The 24,967-nt window shown below is 42.9% G+C and overlaps 1 protein-coding gene across 1 annotated transcript in view; it reads left to right on the forward strand.

Annotated features, from left to right (window-relative positions):
• The window catches only part of LOC311140266 (myosin-11-like), a gene marked incomplete at both ends in the record, with an annotated part of 66,322 nt that continues 41,355 nt past the window's right edge, over positions 1–24,967 (forward strand). Inside the window, 16 exons of the mRNA XM_084175237.1 lie at positions 1–168; positions 554–724; positions 1,776–1,932; positions 3,734–3,761; positions 5,300–5,402; positions 6,726–6,746; positions 9,775–9,867; positions 12,665–12,728; positions 13,059–13,157; positions 14,443–14,586; positions 14,808–14,903; positions 16,836–16,954; positions 21,566–21,718; positions 22,991–23,164; positions 23,286–23,459; positions 24,919–24,967. The exon at positions 24,919–24,967 is cut by the window's right edge and continues 66 nt beyond it. Coding sequence (XP_084031363.1) covers positions 1–168; positions 554–724; positions 1,776–1,932; positions 3,734–3,761; positions 5,300–5,402; positions 6,726–6,746; positions 9,775–9,867; positions 12,665–12,728; positions 13,059–13,157; positions 14,443–14,586; positions 14,808–14,903; positions 16,836–16,954; positions 21,566–21,718; positions 22,991–23,164; positions 23,286–23,459; positions 24,919–24,967 — 1,813 coding nt within the window. The remainder of the gene's footprint in view (positions 169–553; positions 725–1,775; positions 1,933–3,733; positions 3,762–5,299; positions 5,403–6,725; positions 6,747–9,774; positions 9,868–12,664; positions 12,729–13,058; positions 13,158–14,442; positions 14,587–14,807; positions 14,904–16,835; positions 16,955–21,565; positions 21,719–22,990; positions 23,165–23,285; positions 23,460–24,918) is intronic.

Here is a 24,967-nt window from a genome sequence, read left to right on the forward strand (position 1 = left end):
ATGGCTTCCGACTCCGCTTCTGATGACAGCAAGTTCCTGCGGCAGGACCATGACTTCAGGAACAGTGGTGTGGGGCAGGCTGATTGGTCGGCCAAGAAGATGGTGTGGATCCCGTCAGAGAAGGAGGGGTTTGAGGCCGCCAGCATTAAGGAAGAGAAGGGAGACGATGTAAGGCTGTTGCATCTGAAATGGCACCCTATTCCCTATATAGTGCACTACTTTTCACCAGGACCCTAGTGCACTATATAGAACATCTTCCTCATCCTTTTCCTCCTCCTCTTCCTCCACCTCCTTCTCCTCTTCCTCCTCTTCCTCCTCTTCCTCCTCTTCCTCATCTTCCTCATCTTCCTCATCTTCCTCCTCCTCCTCCTCCTCCTCCTCTTCCTCTTCCTCCTCCTCATCTTCCTCTTCCTCTTCCTCATCCTCCTCATCCTCCTCATCTTCCTCCTCCTCCTCCTCTCTCCTCCTCATCATCTTCCTCCTCATCCTCTTCCTCCTCTTCCTCATCCTCATCCTCCTCTTCCTCCTCCTCCTCCTCTCTCCTCCTCTCCAGGTGCTGGTAGAGTTGGCTAATGGTAGGAAAGCGACAGTCAACAAGGATGATATCCAAAAGATGAACCCTCCTAAGTTCAGTAAGGTGGAGGACATGGCAGCTCTTACCTGTCTCAACGAGGCCTCTCTCCTCCACAACCTCAGAGAGAGGTACTTCTCCAGCCTAATCTACGTGAGTACGCTCTTAGAAAAAAGGGTTCCAAAAGGGTCCCCATAGGATAACCCTTTTTGGTTTCAGGGAGTAGCCTTTTTGGTTTCAGGGAGAAGCCTTTTTGGTTCCATGTAGAACCCTTTTGTGTTCCATGTAGAATCCACTGTGGAAAGGGTCCTAAATGGAACCCAAAAGGGTTCTCCCTGGAACCAAAAGGGTTCTACCTGGAACCAAAAAGGGTTCTCCTATGGGGACAGCCAAAGAACCCTTTTAGGTTCTAGATAGCATTTTTTTTGTACCTTTTACTGCAGTGGGCTAAATCAGGCTCACACAGAGTGTTTCTTAGTAGTCTTCAACAAATCTACTTTGAAACAAAAGTAAACACCTCACACACATGGTTATGGCCTTAAAAAAAGAAGACACCTGTACCATGTCAGATACAGAGTTGAAATGGATTTTGCATCCCAATATTACACTTTGTATACATCGCAGAAGACTGAAATATAACAAAACCGTTTGACATAGAAACACAGAATTCTCAGCGGGTTTTTATAAATAATGTTTATAAAATTATGAAAATATAAAAAATATTAATAACATTGCACCCATGAGGCCACTAGAGGGTGATTTGGTAATTTGACTGCAGGAAAGGCATACGAGTGTATAGACAATACCCGTATAGACACACACACACACACACACATACACAGGCATGCACACACACACACACACACACACAGGTACATACATGCACGCACGTGCACACATAATACACACACAGACACACACACACACACACACACAAATTATGTTAATGGACAATTTGTGCTGAAGTTTTTAACATGTGTACGGAACAAAAATTATAATCCTCCTCCTCTTCCTCTTCCTCTTCATCCTCCTCTCCTCCCCCCTCCTCTCCTCCTCTTCCTCTCCTCTCCTCTCCTCCTCTCCTCCTCCTCCTCCTCCTCCTCTCTTCCTCCTCCTCTCCTTTCCTCTCCTCTCCTCTCCTCCCCCTCCTCTCCTCTCCTCCCCCTCCTCTCCTCTCCTCCCCCTCCAATCCTCTCCTCTCCAGACGTATTCAGGTCTGTTCTGTGTGGTGGTGAACCCCTATAAGATGCTTCCTATCTACTCAGAGAAGATCATTGAGATTTATAAGGGGAAGAAACGTCACGAGGTTCCTCCTCATATCTACTCCATCACTGATAACGCTTACAGGAACATGATGCAAGGTAAAGGGGAGAGAGAGAGAGAGGGGGGGGGGGCATATAATTTAATGAATGTTATAGAAATAGGACAATACAGTATGTTTAACTGAGGACAGGCGATGCAGCATTGAATGTCTGGAGATATCTGGCTGTCTGGTCTAGCAGTGGCTTTAACCTCAAACCAAGGCTGTGTCCCAAATGGTAGCCTGCTATTCCCTATATAGTGCACTACCTTTCCCCAGGGCACATCAAATCAAATCAAATTGTATTTGTCACATGCTTCGTGAACAGCAGGTGTAGACTAACAGTGACATGCTTACTAACGTCCCCAACAGTGCAGAGAGAAGATGAGATTAAAATACATAATTATTAATAATATAAAAATAATAACACAAGGAATACATACACAATGAGTAACGATAACTTGGCTATATACACTGGGTACCAGTACTGAGTCGATGTGCAGGGGTACGAGGTAATGTAGGTAGATATGTACATATAGGTAGGGGTAAAGTGACTAGGCAACAGGCTATATATTAAATAGTAACAGCAGCGTATGTGTGTGTGTGTGAGTGTGTGTGTGTGTGTGTGTGTGTGTGTCTGTGTTGGAGTGTCAGTGTAAGTATGTGTGAGTGTGTGGGTAGAGTCCTGTGTGTGTGCATAGAGTCAAAATAGTTAGTGTCAATGCAGATAGTCCGGGGTAGCTATTTGGTTAACTATTTAACTAACTATTTAGCAGTCTAATGGCTTGGGGGTAGAAGCTGTTCAGGGTCCTGTTGGTTCCTACTTGGTGCATCAGTACCGCTTGCCGTGAGGTAGCAGAGAGAACAGTCTATGACTAGGGTGGCTGGAGTCTTTGACAATTTGTAGGTCCTTCCTCTGACACCGCCTGGTATAGAGGTCCTGGATGGCAGGGAGCTCTGCCCCAGTGATGTACTGGGACGTACGCACTACAGTCTTAGAAAAAAAGGTGCTATTTAGAACCTAAAAGGGTTCTTCGGCTGTCTCTATAAGAGAACCCTTTAAAGAACCCTTTTTGGTTCCAGATAGAACCCTTTTGGTTCCAGATAGAACCCTTTCCACAGAGGGTACTACATGGAACCCAAAAGGGTTCTACCTGGAACCAAAAAGGGTTCTCCTATGGGGACAGCCGAAGAACCCTTTTGGAACCCTTTTTTCTAAGAGTGTATTCTCTATATAATGCCCAGTGCCTAAAGTAGTGCATTATATAGGGAACAGGATGCCATTTCAGACGCAATCCAATTCTTTCTTGTCCAGTTTCCACCAATCAGAAGGGGGTCATCTCCAAAATACCCATACATGGAGTGTGTGTGTGTGTTAAGGTGTGTGTGTTTGTGTTTCAAAATACCCATACATGGAGCAGGTTACCAAGGTTACCTTCCTCCAGTAGCCCTCTCCATCCTCCTGCTATTTTTAGCCAATAATGAGTGACAGAGAAGTTAATCTCTTGCAAAAATAGATTTAGGAAGATTTAGGAAGCTGTTCCTAGCCTCTGGCTAGTCTTTCCTCTATGTGTGAGTGAGCAGAGTACCGCCCTAAAGTTCATGTTTGGTGTGTTCAGCTTGGCTTCAACTGTCCTGCCTTAACCCATCTCTCTCCCTCTGTTTCCCTTCTCTCCTTCAATCTCTTTCTCTCTCCCTCTCCCCCCTCTCTCTCGCTCTCCCTCCCACTTCCTCACCCTCCCTCACCCTCTCTCCATCTCCCTCCTTCCCTATCTCTCCCCCCCTCCTCTCTCTCTCCCTCCCTCCCTCTCCCCCTCCCTCCCTCCCTCCCTCCCTCCCTTTCTCTCTGTCTTTCTCCATAGACCGTGAGGACCAGTCCATTCTGTGCACGTGAGTCCAAACCTCAAACACAGACATACCTTTTCCAACACATTAACTTGTTGCCCCTTGCACCATGGCTGCGTCCCAAATGTTACCTTATTCCCGTGACCTTGGGACTATAAGGTTCTATCTGCGCAAAGCATCAACGTTTTCACATCTCAGAACTGTTTTGTACACTCTTAGAAAGAAGGGTTCCAAAAGGGTTATTCGGCTGTCCCCATATGAGAACCCTTTTTGGTTCCAGGTAGAACCCTGTTTGTTTCCAGGTAGAACCCTTTTGGATTCCATGTAGAACCCTCTGTGGAAAGGGTTTTACATGGAACCCAAAGGGTTCTACCTGGAACCAAAAAGGGTTCTTCAAAGGGTTGTCCTATTGGGGACAGCTGAAGAACCCTGTTAGGTTCTGGATATAACCTTTTTTTCTAAGAGTGTAGTGAATTCTTCTTTCATAACTGATTAAGGTCCTCACCTTAAAAGTGCAGAGTACCAAAATCTTGAGACATTTCTAAATCAGTTTTTTTAGCGGGGTGCAATCGCAGATAGAACCTTATGGTTCTGAAATGTCAATCTGGGTTCAGCCATAAGGTTCTATCTGACACTTATGAATTAGACAGAGGTGAGTCTGGACCCCTGTCCTTCTCCTCTCCTCTTTAACCCCCTGTCCCTCTCCTCTCCTCTCTAACCACCTGTCCCTCTCCTCTCTAACCCCCTGTCCCTCTCCTCTCTAACCCCCTGTCCCTCTCCTCTCCTCTCTAACCCCCTGTCCCTCTCCTCTCTAACCCCCTGTCCCTCTCCTCTCTAACCCCCTGTCCCTCTCCTCTCCTCTCTAACCCCCTGTCCCTCTCCTCTCTAACCCCCTGTCCCTCTCCTCTCTAACCCCCTGTCCCTCTCCTCTCTAACCCCCTGTCCCTCTCCTCTCTAACCCCCTGTACCTCTCCTCTCCTCTCTAACCCCCTATCCCTCTCCTCTCCTCTCTAACCCCCTATCCCTCTCCTCTCCTCTCTAACCCCATGTCCCTCTCCTCTCCTCTCTAACCCCCTATCCCTCTCCTCTCTAACCACCTGTCCCTCTCCTCTCTAACCACCTGTCCCTCTCCTCTCTAACCCCCTGTCCCTCTCCTCTCCTCTCTAACCCCCTGTCCCTCTCCTCTCCTCTCTAACCCCTGTCCCTCTCCTCTCCTCTCTAACCCCCTGTCCCTCTCCTCTCTAACCCCCTGTCCCTCTCCTCTCTAACCCCCTGTCCCTCTCCTCTCTACCCCCTGTCCCTCTCCTCTCTAACCCCCATCTCTCTCCTCTCTAACCCCATGTCCCTCTCCTCTCCTCTCTAACCCCCTATCCCTCTCCTCTCTAACCCCCTGTCCCTCTCCTCTCTAACCCCCTGTCCCTCTCCTCTCTAACCCACTGTCCCTCTCCTCTCTAACCCCCTGTCCCTCTCCTCTCTAACCCCCTGTCCCTCTCCTCTCTAACCCCCTGTCCCTCTCCTCTCTAACCCCCTGTCCCTCTCCTCTCTAACCCCCTGTCCCTCTCCTCTCCTCTCTACCCAACCAGAGGTGAGTCAGGAGCGGGCAAGACAGAGAACACTAAGAAGGTGATCCAGTATCTAGCGGTGGTGGCTTCCTCTCACAAAGGCAGCAAGAAGGACCCTGGAGCTGTGAGTGTTACCTCTAGTGTACAATACAATATGATACACTACAATACACTGGAGCTGTGTTACCTCTAGTGTACAATACAATATGATACACTACAATACACTGGAGCTGTGTTACCTCTAGTGTACAATACAATATGATACACTACAATACACTGGATCTGTGTTACCTCTAGTGTACAATACAATATGATACACTACAATACACTGGAGCTGTGAGTGTTACCTCTAGTGTACAATACAATATGATACACTACAATACACTGGAGCTGTGTTACCTCTAGTGTACAATACAATATGATACACTACAATACACTGGATCTGTGTTACCTCTAGTGTACAATACAATATGATACACTACAATACACTGGAGCTGTGTTACCTCTAGTGTACAATACAATATGATACACTACAATACACTGGATCTGTGTTACCTCTAGTGTACAATACAATATGATACACTACAATACACTGGAGCTGTGAGTGTTACCTCTAGTGTACAATACAATATGATACACTACAATACACTGGAGCTGTGTTACCTCTAGTGTACAATACAATATGATACACTACAATACACTGGAGCTGTGAGTGTTACCTCTAGTGTACAATACAATATGATACACTACAATACACTGGATCTGTGTTACCTCTAGTGTACAATACAATATGATACACTACAATACACTGGAGCTGTGAGTGTTACCTCTAGTGTACAATACAATATGATACACTACAATACACTGGAGCTGTGTTACCTCTAGTGTACAATACAATATGATACACTACAATACACTGGATCTGTGTTACCTCTAGTGTACAATACAATATGATACACTACAATACACTGGAGCTGTGTTACCTCTAGTGTACAATACAATATGATACACTACAATACACTGGAGCTGTGAGTGTTACCTCTAGGGTTGCAAAATACCGTTAACTTTCCTACATTTCCCAGAAATCCTGGATGGAAGTTTCTTGGAATCAGGATGGAATAAGCAGGAAATCTGGGAATCATCCAACCGTGATTTCTGGAAAACCTGGGAATTTAGGGAAAGTTACTGGAATCTTTGCAACCCTACCTCTACTGTACTCTCCTAAACACATTCAAAACAATACAATGGAACTTCTTTAATCCCTCAGAGGATAGCAGCAGATATTGAGTTGATGGAAATTGAACGGAAATGTCAAAACTGTGTAACCCTTTTGTTTTAAATGAAATTGAGATGAGTACTCATGAGTGACTGTACTTTTATCAATGTGATAACCATTTTTTTTTTAAACAATTAAATACATTTCTGTGTGAAATTTTTTGTGTGACAGGATGCACCAACACTAGTCAAGGTATGAAAAGTCTTACTGTCATGAGGGCAATACAGACTACTCTAACCTTAACTGACTGTGTGGTAGAAACTGCTGTTAGTCTGGTTGGTGGGCTGGTTTCTCTTCAGTTTGTGGTGTGCTGCTGGTGGTTTAGGCGTTATGTCTTCTGCTCTCAAAATCAATACTGATAGACCACCTCCCCCCTGTAGTTTTATATGAATCAATACTGATAGCCAATGATCCATACTCTAAGTCCTGCTATTAGACCACCTCTATATTCATGTTCTATATATTCTATGTTCCCCTTACCCAATCACAGAGTAAGGAGAAAGACAGTTTAGGGTTCACATATCAGACACTACCTATTCACCAAGGATACAATTACATTAGAACAAGAACAAGAACAAGAAAAATTTAATAAAAAAATAGCTAGTGATAATAAAGAAGAATAGAAGAATACTTTATTGTTTATCATTAATAATACGTTATGCCAGGTTATGATATATTATGCCAGGTTATGATATATTATGCCAGGTTATGATATATTATGCCAGGTTATGCCAGGTTTCATTTACAACTGCGACCTGGCCAAGATAAAGCAAAGCAGTGCGACAAAAACAACAACACAGAGTTACATATGGGGTAAACAAAACATAAAGTCAAAAATACAACAGAAAGTATATATACAGTGTGTGCGAATGTAGTAAATTATGGAGGTAAGGCAATAAATAGGCCATAGTGCAAAATAGTTACAATTTCGTATTAACACTGGAATGATAGATGTGCAAACGATGATGTGCAAATAGAGATACTGGGGTGCAAATTAGCAAAATAAATAACAATATGGGGATGAGGTAGTTGGATGGGCTTATTACAGATGGGCTGTGTACAGGTGCAGTGATCGGTAAGCTGCTCTGACAACTGACGCCTAAAGTTAGTGAGGGAGATAAGAGTCTCCAGCTTCAGAGATTTTTGCAGTTCGTTCCAGTCATTGGCACCAGAGAACTGGAAGGAATGGTGGCCAAAGGAGGTGTTGGCTTTGGGGATGATACATTATGCCAGGTATGCCAGGTTATGATACATTATGCCAGGTTATGCCAGGTTATGCCAGGTTATGATACATTATGCCAGGTTATAATACGTTATGCCAGGTTATGCCAGGTTATGATACATTATGCCAGGTTATGATACGTTATGACAGGTTATGCCAGGTTATAATACATTATGCCAGGTTATGCCAGGTTATAATATGTTGTGCCAGGTTATGCCAGGTTTAATACGTTATGCCAGGTTATGCCAGGTTATAATACGTTATGCCAGGTTATAATATGTTGTGCCAGGTTATGCCAGGTTATGATACGTTATGCCAGGATATGCCAGGTTATGATACGTTATGCCAGGTTATGCCAGGTTATGATACGTTATGCCAGGTTATAATATGTTGTGCCAGGTTATGCCAGGTTTAATACGTTATGCCAGGTTATGCCAGGTTATAATACGTTATGCCAGGTTATAATACGTTATGCCAGGTTATGATACGTTATGCCAGGTTATGCCAGGTTATGATACGTTATGCCAGGTTATAATACGTTATGCCAGGTTATGCCAGGTTATAATATGTTGTGCCAGGTTATGCCAGGTTATGATACGTAGTCTCCTGAGTGGCGCAGTGGTCTAAGGCAGTGGTCTATGGTTCGAATCCAGGCTCTGTCGCAGCCGGCCGCGACCGGGAGACTCATGGGCGGCGCACAATTGGCCCAGCGTCGTCCAGGGTAGGAGAGGGAATGGCCGGCAGGGATGTAGCTCAGTTGATAGAGCATGGCGTTTGCAACGCCAGGGTTGTGGGTTCGATTCCCACGGGGGGCCAGTATAAAAAAATATGTATTCACTAACTGTAAGTCGCTCTGGATAAGAGCGTCTGCTAAAATGTAAATGTAATACGTTATGCCAGGTTATGATACGTTATGCCAGGTCATAATACATTATAATAGGTTGTAATGGTCACACCATCCCTCTACCTCCCCTGTAGGAGAAGCCAGAGAAGCCTGGGTCTCTGGCCTATGTGAGTATGAGAGTAGCACCCTATTCACTATTTAGTGCACTACTTTTGACCACCACCTATAGAGGTCTAGTAAAATAAGTGCACTACATATGTAATACGGTGCCATTTGGGACGTAGCCACAGTGAGTTCATAGCTGCATGCTAGCTAGCGTGTCACACCTACATTAGATTAAATGATATTTTCAATCTCTTCTCTCCTCTCCTATAGCATGGGAACACTATTAACTGTTGATGACATCTCTGTGTGTGTTAGAAAGTATAGGCCTGTATGACGTTTAAAATAGTGTGTGAAACATTCAAAAATCACCCCATAATAATATTTTCACTAATATCTCCGAGCTGTTTCTATGCTACGTCTCACTGACTGTGCTTTGCTCTGTGTCTGTTGCACTGCTTTGTAGTGTGCTAAAAAAATAAGTGTGTCTAAGTTGTCAATTTCTTGTTGTACAGTGTAAAATAACTTTTGTTGTTTTGTTGTGTGACATCATTATTTTGTAATATAAAAATTTGGATGTCACAGATATGTTGGATATATTTGATTATTTTTACTACTTTCTCCTGGTTTCCCTACAGGGGGCGCTAGAGAAGCAGCTTCTGCAGGCTAACCCCATCCTCTCCTTTCCCTCCTTCTCTCTCTTCCTCTCCTCTCTCCTCTCTCCTCCTCTCCTCCTCTCCTCTTCTCTCTCCTCTCCTCTCCTCTCCTCTCCTCTCCTCTCCTCTCCTCTCCTCTCCTCTCCTCTCCTCTCCTCTCCTCTCCTCTCCTCTCCTCTCCTCTCCTCTCCTCTCCTCTCCTCTCCTCTCCTCTCCTCTCCTCTCCTCTACTCTCCTCTCCTCTCCATCTCCCTCTCCTTTCCTCCTCTCCCTCACCTCTCCTCTCCTCTCTACTCTCCTCTCCTCTCCTCTCCTCTCCTCTCCTCTCCTCTCCTCTCCTCTCCTCTCCTCTCCTCTCCTCTCCTCTCCTCTCCTCTCCTCTCCTCTCCTCTACAGGGGGAGCTAGAGAAGCAGCTGCTGCAGGCTAACCCCATCCTGGAAGCCTTCGGGAACGCCAAGACCATCAAGAACGACAACTCCTCACGATTCGTAATTACTCACAGTTTACACACACTTAGACACTGTTACACAAATTAAATTCATTACAGTTTTTCTCAATTGCTAAAACACTAAACCCTATTGTCTGAACCAAATGCTCAGTTGCCTGAACCCACTGATTGAATCAATCACTCTTTTGGCAAAACCATAAGCACTTTTCACCTGTTTAGACATAACTTGCCAACACATTTTCATTGTGATGCACCCGTGCTGCATAATGGTGAGCACAGGTGACAAAAGTCAAACACAATTAGAGCACAGGTGTCACCACTTGAACACAACAACTCAAAATGTGTGAGGGAACATATACAGTAAGCCAGTTCAGAGAGCACTGGTTTATGAGGCCCTACAATGGATAGAAATCTGAGAGGAAGAGTTCGTGTGAGAGGAGGTCGAGGTGGTTGAGGTGGTCAGCGAAGACAAAGAACAGTAATATCTGATGAAATCAGAGCTACTGTGATTGACCATGTTCTTGTCCATGGTATGAGCATGAGGGAGGCTGGACAAAGGGTACAACCAAACATCAGTAGATTCACTGTGTCCACCATGATCCGAAAATTTAGAGAAGAGAACAGGTAATTACCTTTTTTAGATATTATAGTACAGTATGTAAATGTTGACAGCAATTACTGTATGACATACTATATACTGTACCACAGTGTACTGTAAGTAAATATATGTTTCAGTACATCACTGTACCAATGTACTGTAGTATTGTAATGGAGGGTTGGTCTAACTGTTTGTAGGCCTAGTATTCCATGTATATTTTTTGTAACTCTATGTTCTCTTTTTGTAGAATTGAAAGACTGCCATATGGGGGTGGGAGGACAGGTATGTTCTCCCCACACCAAGAGACCCTAATTGTTGATATGGTCCGTGAGAACAATGCCATTAAACTGAGCGAAATTCAGCAGAAGATCATTGAGGACCATTTAAATTTTGAGGGTATCAACAGTGTCAGCCTCTCTACTGTTGATCGTGTCCTCAAGCGCAACAGACTGCGCATGAAACAGCTATACAGAGTGCCCTTTGATCGCAACTCAGACAGAGTCAAAGAGCAAAGATTCCAGTATGTAGAGGTTGGCATATATCCAGACACATTCAATGTTGATTACTCTAAGTAGTGATTTACTGTAGTGGCCTAAATCACTTTTTCCGTATCACTTACAAAACGATATCTATTTCTACAGAGGGTTTTTCAACTGGATGCAATGGAAAGACCCCATCAATACATCTACATGGATGAAGCTGGGTTTAATCTCACCAAAAGGAGAAGGAGAGGCCGTAATGTGATTGGCCATCGGGCCATTGTTGGTGTTCCTGGGCAGCGTGGTGGCAATGTCACATTATGTGCTGCCATCAGCAATCATGGGGTTGTCCACCATCATGCCAACCTGGGGCCCTACAACACTCACCAGCTCCTCATTTTCCTCAATCACATGCGAGATGCTTTGTTAGGGCAGCAGGATGAGCATCCCATCTATGTTGTTGTTTGGGACAATGTGAGTTTTCACAGAGCCCTCCAGGTTAGAGAGTGGTACAATATGAACCAAGGTTTTATCAATCTTTGCCTTCCACCGTACTCCCCTTTCCTAAACCCCATTGAGGAATTCTTCTCCTCATGGCGGTGGAAGGTATATGAACGCCAACCTTACACCAGGGTAAATCTCCTGCAAGCCATGGGACTTGCCTGTGGTGACATAGGTGTGGAGGCATGCCAAGCCTGGATACGGCATGCCAGGGTTTTTTTCCCCCGTTGCCTGGCCAGACAAAATGTGGCCTGTGATGTGGATGAAGTCCTGTGGCCTGACCCAGTACGGAGACATGATGCTGTGGCTGAGTAATGCACTTATTTGTATATTTTTGTACTTTATTTTTACATGGGCTTACTGTACACAAGTGGCAAACGCATAAGATTTCTGTTTGTTTTTACAAGTGCTACATGTAAATGCACAAGATTTCTGTTTTGTCTTTTTGTACAAGTGCTAAATGCACAGTTTTTTTTTGTTTTGCAACATGCATTTAGCCTACAGTGAACAATAAACATTTATTTCTCCACCTTCATGTCCTGAGCATTGTGTTTTCTATTTTTCTACGTAGTGTTTAGTGACTGTTCAGTAGTGTTTTTTATTTTGATTGACTCGGGGCACGATTTGACAACATAGTTCAGTTTTGAGCACAGATTGAACTGTTTTGAGGTGAAAGTTTGGTTTTGCAAGAAGAGTCTGAGGTTTTGTGAATGTAGCTTGAAAATTGGGTTTTGTGTTCACAGTTAAGAGAAAGGGAGAGCAGCTTTCAAGAAATGTGTCTTAGCAATCGAGAAAAACTGTAATTCATTAATTCACTCTCTCCACATTACTACTAACTTAATTAAGGCTATAACTAGGGCCCAGAGTCTTTCCTGGTTTGATCACATAGTCAGGAAAACCTCCTGGCACCAGTCCCTTGTTATTAGAGTACAGACTGCTATTCCTTGTTATTAGAGTACATACTGCTATTCCTTGTTATTAGAGTACAGACTGCTATTCCTTGTTATTAGAGTACAGACTGCTATTCCTTGTTATTAGAGTACGGACTGCTATTCCTTGTTATTAGAGTACAGACTGCTATTCCTTGTTATTAGAGTACAGACTGCTATTCCTTGTTATTAGAGTACAGACTGCTATTCCTTGTTATTAGAGTACAGACTGCTATTCCTTGTTATTAGAGTACGGACTGCTATTCCTGTGATATCATGACATCTATCAAGAGCTCACATATACAGTATCCTCTGTATCTCTCCTCACAGGGGAAGTTTATTAAGCTCAACTTTGACGTGACTGGATACATCGTTGGAGCCAACATCGATACCTGTATCCTCATGAAACATCATTCTATAAATATACATACTTTGGGCTCCTCATAGAGATGTATTGTAGTGTGTATCAAATTAATCTTTTAGAGATTAGAGATTTCCCAGACACAGATTAAGAGATTAGAGAGATATTAAAACATACAAAAGACACAGATTTAGCCTAGTCCTGGACTAAACAACATGTTCAATGAAGAATTTCTATTTCTATTGTATGTGTGTCAGGGAATCTGGCCCAATGTAAAATGCAGTGTCTTGTTCCTTCGCCACAGAGTTTGTCTTTAACCCTCCCCTGTCCACCAGACCTGCTAGAGAAGTCTCGCTCCACCAGACCTGCTAGAGAAGTCTCGCTGTATCCGCCAAGCCAAGATAGAGAGAGCCTTTCATATCTTTTACTACATGGTGGCCGGAGCGAAGGACCAGCTAAAGGGTGAGGTGATAGATAGATGGAAGGATGGATGGACAGACGAGGATTGGTAGTTTCTCCTAAATCAGGGGTGGGCAATAATTTTGTCTCGAGGGCCACATCGGGATTTAAAAATTCTGCGGCGGGCCCACCCATGTCCTAGATAGTTACACTGTATGCTCATTTAAACTACAGGTCTGAAACTACTTTCTGTCCCTATATAGAGGAGCTGTTGCTGAAGGGTTTCAGTGCATATTGTTTCCTTAAAGCGGTATACACTGAGTGTACAAAACATTAAGAACACCTTCCTAATATTGAGTTGAACCCCACCCCCCCTTTTGGCCTCAGAACAGCCTCAATTTGTCGGGGCATGGACTCTACAAGGTATTGAAAGCGCTTCACATGGATGCTGGCCCATGTTGACTCCAATGCTTCCCACAGTTGTGTCAAGTGGCTGGATGTCCTTTGGGTGGTGGACCATTCTTGATACACACGGGAAACTGTTGAGTGTGAAAAACCCAGCAGCGTTGCAGTTCTTGACACAAACCGGTGCGCCTGGCACCTACTACCATACCCCGTTCAAAGGCACTTAAATATTTTGTCTTGCCCATTCACCCTCTGAATAGTACACATATTTTTTTTTTTTTTTTTTTACATACACAATCCATGTCTCCATTGTCTCAAAGCTAAAACATCCTTCTTGAACCTGTCTCCTCCCCTTCATCTACACTGATTGAAGTGGATTGAACAAGTGATATCAATAAGGGATCATATCTTTCACCTGGATTCACCTGGTCAGTCTATGTCATGGAAAGAGCAGGTGTCCTTAATGTTTTGTATACTCAGTGTGTCTTATTGCTATTATAAACTGGTTACCAACGTAATTAGAGCAGTAAAAATAAATGTTTTGTTATACCCGTGGTATAAGGTCTTTGTTAGCCAATCAGCATCCAGGGCTCGAACCACCCAGTTTATAATATTTAATATATTATTATAAACCAGGTAGTTTGTGTCCTGGATGCTGATTGGCTGAAATCCATGGTATATCAGACAATATACCACAGTGTTTACTGTTCTGATTATGTTGGTAACCAGTTTATAATAGAAATAAGGCACCTCGGGGGTTTGTGGTATATGGCCAATATACCACGGCTAAGGGCTGTATCCAGGCACTCTGCATTGCGTTGTGCATAAGAACAGCCCTTAGCCGTGGTATATTGGCCATATACCACACCTCCACAGGCCTTATTGCCTAATTATTTACTGTATAAACCATAAACCTCCTCCTCTCCTGTCTGTCCCTATATAGAGGAGCTGTTACTGGAGGGTTTCGGGGCGTACCGGTTCCTGGTGGCAGGTCATGTGGAGGTGCCTGGTCAGGAAGATGATCAGATGTTCATAGAAACACTGGAGGCCATGGAGATCATGGGTTTCTCTGAGGACGAGAGGACAGGTACTGGTGGGAGGGGGAGGGCTGTCTATCATTCTCTTTCTCCACCTCACTCTGTCTTTCTCTTTCTGTCTCTCTTTCTGTCTCTCTCTCTCTCTCTCTCTCTCTCTCTGTCTCTCTCTGGAGGATGAGGGGATAGGTAGGGGGAGGGCTGTCTCTCTTTCTGCTTTCTCTCTCTTCCCACTCTCCTCACCTCTCATCCCTCGCTCCTCTCCTCTCTCTAGGCATGATGAAGGTGGTCTCTACTGTGCTCCAGCTGGGGAACATTACCTTCAACAAGGAGAGGAACAATGAGCAGGCCACCATGCCCGACAACACAGGTGAGACATGACATCACCCAGGTAGTAACACAGGTGAGACATGACATCACACGGGTAGTAACACAGGTGAGACATAACATCACACAGGTAGTAACACAGGTGAGACATGCCATCACAAAGGTAGGAGATACACAGGTGAGACATGACATCACACAGGTAGGAGCAACACAGGTGAGACATTACATAACACAGGTAGGAGCACAGGTAACAACAGAGTTTGTTCACAGTAACACAAGCTTGAAAATACAGTTTATATTTAGCACAGATAACAAAGATAGGAAAGCACAGGTAAGAAAGACAACAGGTAACATAGCACTAACACAGGTAAGAAAGACAACAGGTAACATACCACTAACACAGGTGAGAAGTCAACAGGTAACATACCACTAACACAGGTAAGAAAGCCACAGGTAACATGCCACTAACACAGGTGAGAAGACAACAGGTAACATACCACTAACACAGGTGAGAAGACAACAGGTAACATACCACTAACACAGGTAAGAAAGACAACAGGTAACATACCACTAACACAGGTGAGAAGACAACAGGTAACATACCTCTAACACAGGTAAGAAAGCCACAGGTAACATGCCACTAACACAGGTGAGAAGACAACAGGTAACATACCACTAACACAGGTGAGAAGACAACAGGTAACATACCACTAACACAGGTAAGAAAGACAACAGCTAACATAGCTGTTATGATGAGTTTCTCAGGTATCAAAGAATCAAGGATGCAAGGATATACTTATACATTCTGTGGAGATTTCATACCAAGTATTTATTGAATCACGAGCTCGTGGGTTCATCTAACAAACGGACATGGCTTTGCCCTTCGTCAGTTGAACTAACTTAACAAAGAAGACACTCTATCTTATATAGCCTTTATTACCATCTTCCTGGCATACATCTGGCAAGTCTCCATGGGCACTCCCTGCCTTTGATGTTCATCACTCTTTACCCCAAGTCACTATCCTAAACATCACTCATGCTATCCTAAACATCACTAATCTACCTTGACATAATGGAATGTAGACTTCATGGCCCCAAACCACTCATCTCTTAACTCTTTCACTGTCCTCACAATACTATGGCATGACATCACTATACCATAAAAACATCATATCAATAGCACTAACACAGGTGAGAAAGACAACAGGTAACATACCACTAACACAGGTAAGAAAGACAACAGGTAACATACCACTAACACAGGTGATAAGACAACAGGTAACATACCACTAACACAGGTGAGAAAGACAACAGGTAACATACCACTAACACAGGTGAGAAGACAACAGGTAACATACCACTAACACAGGTGAGAAAGACAACAGGTAACATACCACTAACACAGGTGAGAAAGAAAACAGGTAACATACCACTAACACAGGTGAGAAGACAACAGGTAACATACCACTAACACAGGTAAGAAAGACAACAGGTAACATACCACTAACACAGGTGAGAAAGACAACAGGTAACATACCACTAACACAGATGAGAAGACAACAGGTAACATACCACTAACACAGGTGAGAAAGACAACAGGTAACATACCACTAACACAGGTGAGAAAGACAACAGGTAACATACCACTAACACAGGTGAGAAGACAACAGGTAACATACCACTAAAGAACAGGTAACATACAGTACGACAAATCTTTCTCTCTCTCTCTCTCTTCTCTTCTCTTCTCTTCTCTTCTCTTCTCTTCTCTTCTCTTCTCTTCTCTTCTCTTCTCTTCTCTTCTCTTCTCTTCTCTTCTCTTCTCTTCTCTTCTCTTCTCTTCTCTTCTCTTCTCTTCTCTTCTCTTCTCTTCTCTTCTCTTCTCTTCTCTTCTCTTCTCTTCTCTTCTCTTATCTCCCTCCCCCTCTCTCTGTCTATCCTCCCTTCCTCCCCCTCTCTTCTCTATCTCTCTCTCCAGCGGCTCAGAAAGTATGCCACCTGCAGGGTATCAACGTGACAGACTTCACCCGTGCCGTCCTCACCCCCCGCATCAAGGTGGGCAGAGAGGTGGTACAGAAGGCTCAGACCAAGGAACAGGTACTCTTCTATTATGTTATCTTCTACTCTATTCTATTCTACTCTATTCTACTCTGTTCTATTCTACTGTATTCTACTGTATTATATTCTACTCTATTCTATTATACCCTATTATGTTCTATTCTACTCTATTCTATTATATTCTACTATATTCTACTCGACTCTACTCTACTCTACTCTATTCTATTTTACTCTATTATGTTCTATTCTATTTTACTTTATTATATTCTACTCTATTCTACTCCACTCTATTCTACTCCACTCTATTCTACTCTACTCTATTCTATTCTACTTTACTCTATTCTATTCTACTATATTCGACTATATTTTCGATCCCCGGGATCTAATGGCATATTATTATTATTATTATATTCTACTCTATTCTACTATATTCTACTACACTACCGGTCAAAAGTTTTAGAACACCTACTCATTCAAGGGTTTTTCTTTATTTTTACTATTTTCTACATTGTACAATAATAGTGAAGACATCAAAACTATGAAATAACACATATCATGTAGTAACCAAAAAAGTGTTAAACAAATCAAAATATATTTTATATTTGAGATTCTTCAAATAGCCACCCTTTGCCTTGATGACAGCTTTGCACACTCTTGGCATTCTCTCAACCAGCTTCATGAGGTAGTCACCTGGAATGCATTTCAATTAACAGGTGTGCCTTCTTAAAAGTTAATTTGTGGAATTTCTTTCCTTCTTAATCCGTTTGAGCCAATCAGTTGTGTTGTGACAAGGTGGGGGGGTATACAGAAGATAGCCCTATTTGGTAAAAGACCAAGTCCACATTATGGCAAAAACAGCTCAAATAAGCAAAGAGAAACGACAGTCCATCATTACTTTAAGACATGAAGGTCAGTCAATATAAATGCTTCACAGAGTTCAAGTAACAGACACATCTCAACATCAACTGTTCAGAGGAGACTGTGTGACTCAGGCCTTCATGGTCGAATTTCTGCAAAGAAACCACTACTAAAGGACACCAATAAGAAGAAGAGACTTGCTTGGGCCAAGAAACACGAGCAATGGACATTAGACCAGTGTGTCCAAATTTGTGATTTTTGGTTCCAACCGCCGTGTCTTTGTGAGACACGGTGTGGGTGAACGGATGATCTCCGCATTTGTATTTCCCACCGTAAAGCATGGAGGAGGAGGTGTTATGGTGTGGGGGTGCTTTGCTGGTGACACTGTCTGTGATTTATTTAGAATTCAAGGCACACTTAATCAGCATGGCTACCACAGCATTCTGCAGCGATACGCCATCCCATCTGGTTTGGGCTTAGTGGGACAATCATTTGTTTTTCAACAGGACAATGACCCAACACACCTCCAGGCTGTGTAAGGGCTATTTTACCAAGAAGGAGAGTGATGGAGTGCTGCATCAGATGACCTGGCCTCCACAATCCCCTGACCTCAACCCAATTGAGATGGATTGGGATGAGTTGGACCACAGAGTGAAGGAAAAGCAGACAACAAGTGCTCAGCATATGTGGGAACTCCTTCAAGACTGTTGGAAAAGCATTCCAGGTGAAGCTGGTTGAGAGAATACCAAGAGTGTGCAAAGCTGTCATCAAGGCAAAGGGTGGCTATTTGAAGAATCTCAAATATAAAATATGTTTTGATTTGTTTAACACTTTTTTGGTTACTACATGATTCCATATTGATGTCTTCACTATTATTCTACAATGTAGAAAATAGTAAAAAATAAAGAAAAACCCTTGAATGAGTAAGTGTTCTAAAACGTTTGACCTGTAGTGTATATTCTACTCTATTCTGTTCTATTCTACTTTATTATATTCTATTATATTCTACTCTATTCTATTCAACTCTATTCTACTCTACTCGATTCTACTTTATTAAATTAAATTCTACTCTATTCTATTCTACTCTATTCTATTCAAACCTACTCTACTCTATTCTACTCCATTCTACTCTATTGTATTCTAATCTATTCTACTGTGTTCTACTCTATTGTATTCTACTATATTCTATTATATTGTATTCTACTCTTCTCTATTCTGTTCTATTCAACTCTATTCCATTCTACTCTATACTACTCTATTCTATTCAACTCTACTCTATTCTGCTCTATTATATTCAACTCTACTCTATTATATTATATTCTACTCTGTTCTACTCTATTCTGTTCTACTCTATTCAACTCTACTCTACTCTATTCTATCATGTTCTACTCTATTATGTTCTATTCAACTCTATACTACTCTAATTTACTCTATTCTACTCTATTCTATTCTATTCAATTCTACTCTACGCTATTATATTCTACTCTGTTCTTCTCTATTCTGTTCTACTCTACTATATTATATTATATTATATTCTGTTCTGTTCTACTTTATTCAACTCTACTCTACTCTGTTCTTTCTATTCAACTCTACACTACTCTAATCTACCCTATTCTATTCTACTCGGTTCTATTCAACTATATTCTTCTCTTTTCTATTCTACTCTACTCTGCTATATTCTATTCTACTCTATTCTACTGTATTCTACTCTATTTTATTCTACGCTATCCTGTTCTATTCTAGTTCATTCTATTCTATCCTGTTCTGTTCTATTATATTCTACTGTATTCTATTCAACTCTACACTATTCGACTCTATTCAACTCTACTCTATTCTACTGTATTCTATTCTACTCTATTCTGTTCTACTCTATTCTGTTATTTTCTGTTCTACTCTATTCTACTCTATTATATTCTATTATATTCTATCCAACTCTACACTACTCTAATCTACCATATTCTACTCTATTCAACCCTACTCTACTCTATTCTACTCTATTGTATTCTACTCTATTCTACTGTGTTCTACTCTATTGTATTCTACTCTATTCTATTGTATTCTACTCTACTCTATTCTACTCTATTATGTTCTATTCTACTCTGTTCTACTCTATTCTACTCTACTCTACTCTACTCTACTCTACTCCATTCTACTCTATTCTGTTCTACTCTATTCTATTCTACTCTACTCTACTCTACTCTACATTTACATTTTAGTCATTTAGCAGACGCTCTTATCCAGAGCGACTTACAGTTAGTTTTTTTATACTGGCCCCCGTGGGAATCGAACCCACAACCCTGGCGTTGCAAACGCCATGCTCTACCAACTGAGCTACCTACCTGCCAGCCATTCCCTCCCCTACCCTGGACGACGCTGAGCCAATTGTGCGCCGCCCCATGGGTCTCCCGGTCGCGGCCGGCTACGACAGAGCCTGGATTCGAACCAGGATCTCTAGTGGCACAGCTAGCACTGCGATGCAGTGCCTTAGACCACTGCGCCACTCGGGAGACTAGTCTACTCTACTCTAGTCTAGTCTATTCTACTCTACTCTACTCTACTCTATTCTACTCTACTATACTCTATTCTGTTCTACTCAATTCTACTCTACTCTACTCTACTCTATTCTACTCTAATCTACTCTACTCTACTCTACTCTACTCTACTCTACTCTACTCTACTCTACTCTACTCTACTCTATTCTATTCTACTATATTCTATTCTAATCTGTTCTACTCTATTCTACTCTACTCGACTCTATTCTATTCTACTCTACTCTACTCTATTCTATTCTACTCTACTCTACTCTACTCTACTCTACTCTATTCTCTTCTACTCTATTCTATTTTACTGTACTCTATTCTCCTCTATTCTACTCTACTCTATTCTACTCTACTCTACTCTACTCTATTCTGTTCTACTCTACTCTACTCTACTCTACTCTATTCTACTCTACTCTACTCTATTCAACTTTACTTTATTCTATTCTACTCTATTCTACTTTATTCAACTCTACTCTATTCTACTCTTTTCTATTCTACTCTATTATATTATATTCAACTCTACTCTATTCTACTCTACTCTGTTCAACTCTGCTCTACTCTATTCAATGATACTCTACACTATTCTACTCTTTTCTTTTCTATTCTACTCTATTATATTATATTCAACTCTACTCTATTCTACTCTATTCAACTCTGCTCTACTCTATTCTACTTTATTATATTCTACTCTATTCTATTCAACTCTACTCTATTCTACTCTATATTCAACTTAATTGTACAATACCTTCCTCTCACATGTTCAGTTAAAAGTTTAATCTTATTTTCTACAGAGACCTGGCATCATATAATGTATGAAGTATAAATAGTTATAGTACATTCTCTATCTCTCTCTCTCTCTCTCTCTCTCTCTCTCTCTCTCTCTCTCTCTCTCTCTCTCTCTCTCTCTCTATCTCTCTCTCTCTCTCTCTGTCTCTCTCTCTCTCTGTCTCTCTCTTCTCTCTCTCTTTCCCCCCTCTCTCTCTCCCCCTCTCTCTCTCTCCCTCTTTCTCACTCTCCCCCTCTCTGTCTTTCTCTCTATCTCTCTCTCGCTCTCTCTCTCCCCCTTTCCCCCTCTTTCTCTCTCCCCCTCTCACCCTCTCTCTCGCTCTCTCCCCCTCTCTCTATCTCTCTCTCTCTCTCTCTACCCCCCCCTCCTCTCTCTCTCTCTCTCTCTCTCTCTCTCTCTCTCTGTCTCTCTCTCTCTCTCTCTCTCTCTCTCTCTCCTCCTCCTCTCTCTCTCCCTCTCCCCCAGGCTGACTTTGCCATCGAGGCCCTGGCGAAGGCCATGTATGAGCGGTTGTTCAGATGGATCCTAGCGAGGGTGAATAAGACTCTGGATAAGGCCAAACGTAAAGGAGCGTCATTCCTGGGGATTCTAGACATCGCTGGCTTCGAAATCTTTGAGGTGAGACTGAGGAGCATCATCTTTAAGTTGACAGAGAAAGGGATTCCGTAAGCCAATTGGTAGCTCATGGCGCATGCAACGCCAGGGTTGTGGGTTCGATTCCCATGGAGGACCAGTACGAAAATGTATGCACCCACTACTGTAAGTTGCTCTGGATAATAGCATCTGCTAAATTACTCAAATTTAAACAATTTAAAATGGGTAGATGTAGCGATTCGGGAGCCCCATCTGCCTCCCAAAAAGGACATTTCCCCCTGTATGTTTCCTGCTATGATTATTATTATCCCACAATTAAAAGTAGTGCACTAAATAGGGAATAGGTTACCATTTGGGACGCAGACCTGATGTACAGTACTGTGACATGAGCAGTACCTCTATGTTCACATCCATATCTCTCCCCTCTCCCCTCCTCAGGAACTACCACGATACTGTAGCTCTGTGTTAACCACTATGTAACTTCTCCTCAGGAACTAACACGATACTGTAGCTCTGTGTTAACCACTATGTAACTTCTCCTCAGGAACTACCACGATACTGTAGCTCTGTGTTAACCACTATGTAACTTCTCCTCAGGAACTACCACGATACTATAGCTCTGTCTTAACCACTATGTAACTTCTCCTCAGGAACTAACACGGTACTGTAGCTCTGTGTTAACCACTATGTAACTTCTCCTCAGGAACTAACATGGTACTGTAGCTCTGTGTTAACCACTATGTAACTTCTCCTCAGGAACTAACACGGTACTGTAGCTCTGTGTTAACCACTATGTAACTTCTCCTCAGGAACTAACACGGTACTGTAGCTCTGTGTTAACTGCACTCACTAACTGTAAGTCGCTCTGGATAAGAGCGTCTGCTAAATGACTAAAATGTAAAATGTAACTTCTCCTCAGGAACTAACACGATACTGTAGCTCTGTGTTAACCACTATGTAACTTCTCCTCAGGAACTAACACGGTACTGTAGCTCTGTGTTAACCACTATGTAACTTCTCCTCAGGAACTACCACGATACTGTAGCTCTGTGTTAACCACTATGTAACTTCTCCTCAGGAACTACCACGATACTGTAGCTCTGTGTTAACCACTATGTAACTTCTCCTCAGGAACTAACACGGTACTATAGCTCTGTGTTAACCACTTTGTAACTTCTCCTCACGAACTAACACGATACTGTAGCTCTGTGTTAACCACTATGTAACTTCTCCTCAGGAACTACCACGATACTGTAGCTCTGTGTTAACCACTATGTAACTTATCCTTCTCCTCAGGACAACTCGTTTGAGCAGCTGTGCATCAACTACACCAACGAGCGTCTGCAGCAGCTGTTCAACCACACCATGTTCATCCTGGAGCAGGAGGAGTACAAGAGAGAGGGGATCGACTGGGCCTTCATAGACTTCGGCCTGGACCTGCAGCCCTGCATAGAGCTCATCGAGAGACCGGTAACACACACACACACACAGAGACGGAGACACACACATGCACACATACACACTGGACCTACATCAATGCACACATGGATGAGTGCTGGTTCCCTAAAGCTACACCCCCCCCCCCTTCTAGAACAACCCTCCAGGTATCTTGGCTCTGTTAGATGAGGAGTGCTGGTTCCCTAAAGCCACCGACCTGTCCTTCGTTGAGAAGCTGATGAACACACACACGTCCCACTGCAAGTTCTCCAAACCCAAATCACTCAAAGACAAGACTACCTTCTCTGTTCTCCACTACGCCGGCAGGGTGAGATGAGATTATATGTTTCTGTCAGAAGAGTTCTCCACTACGCCGGCAGGGTGAGATGAGATGATATGTAGGTGGACTACAATGGTGCTAGCTGGCTGATTAAGATCATGGCTGTGTTGAGGTTGTGGTTATGTTGTGTTATGGTTGTGGTTGTGTTGTGGTTGCGTTATGGTTGTGTTATAGGTGGACTACAACGGTGCTAGCTGACTGACTAAGATCATGGTTGTGTTGTGGTTGTGGTTATGTTGTGTTATGGTTGTGGTTGTATTGTGGTTGCGTTATGGTTGTGTTATAGGTGGACTACAACGGTGCTAGCTGGCTGACTAAGAACATGGTTGTGTTGTGGTTGTGTTCTGTTGTGGTTGTGTTGTGGTTGTGATGTGGTTGTATTGTGGTTGTGTTATAGGTGGACTACAACGGGGCCAGCTGGCTGACTAAGAACATGGTTGTGTTGTGGTTGTGTTATATTGTGGTTGTGTTGTGGTTGTGGTTGTGTTATGGTTGTATTGTGGTTATGTTGTGGTTGTGTTGTGGTTGTATTGTGGTTGTGTTATGTTGTGGTTGTGTTGTGGTTGTGTTGTGGTTGTGTTATGTTGTGGTTGTGTTATGGTTGTATTGTGGTTGTGTTGTGGTTGTGTTGTGGTTGTGTTGTGGTTGTGTTATGTTATGTTGTGGTTGTGTTATGGGTGGACTACAAAGGGACCAGCTGGCTGACTAAGAACATGGTTGTGTTGTGGTTGTGTTCTGTTGTGGTTGTGTTGTGGTTGTATTGTGGTTGTGTTATAGGTGGACTACAACGGTGCTAGCTGGCTGACTAAGAACATGGTTGTGTTGTGGTTGTGTTCTGTCGTGGTTGTGTTGTGGTTGTGATGTGGTTGTATTGTGGTTGTGTTATAGGTGGACTACAACGGGGCCAGCTGGCTGACTAAGAACATGGTTGTGTTGTGGTTGTGTTATGTTGTGGTTGTGTTGTGGTTGTGTTGTGGTTGTGGTTGTGTTATGGTTGTATTGTGGTTATGTTGTGGTTGTGTTGTGGTTGTATTGTGGTTGTGTTATGTTGTGGTTGTGTTGTGGTTATGTTGTGGTTGTGTTATGGTTGTATTGTGGTTGTGTTGTGGTTGTGTTGTGGTTGTGTTATGTTGTGGTTGTGTTATGGGTGGACTACAACGGGACCAGCTGGCTGACTAAGAACATGGTTGTGTTGTGGTTGTGTTCTGTTGTGGTTGTGTTGTGGTTGTATTGTGGTTGTGTTATAGGTGGACTACAATGGGGCCAGCTGGCTGACTAAGAACATGGTTGTGTTGTGGTTGTGTTCTGTTGTGGTTGTGTTGTGGTTGTATTGTGGTTGTGTTATAGGTGGACTACAACGGGGCCAGCTGGCTGACTAAGAACATGGTTGTGTTGTGGTTGTGTTCTGTTGTGGTTGTGTTGTGGTTGTATTGTGGTTGTGTTATAGGTGGACTACAACGGGGCCAGCTGGCTGACTAAGAACATGGACCCTCTGA

This window comes from Coregonus lavaretus (assembly GCF_964263955.1).
Source record: "Coregonus lavaretus genome assembly, chromosome: 2".
NCBI lineage: Eukaryota > Metazoa > Chordata > Actinopteri > Salmoniformes > Salmonidae > Coregonus > Coregonus lavaretus.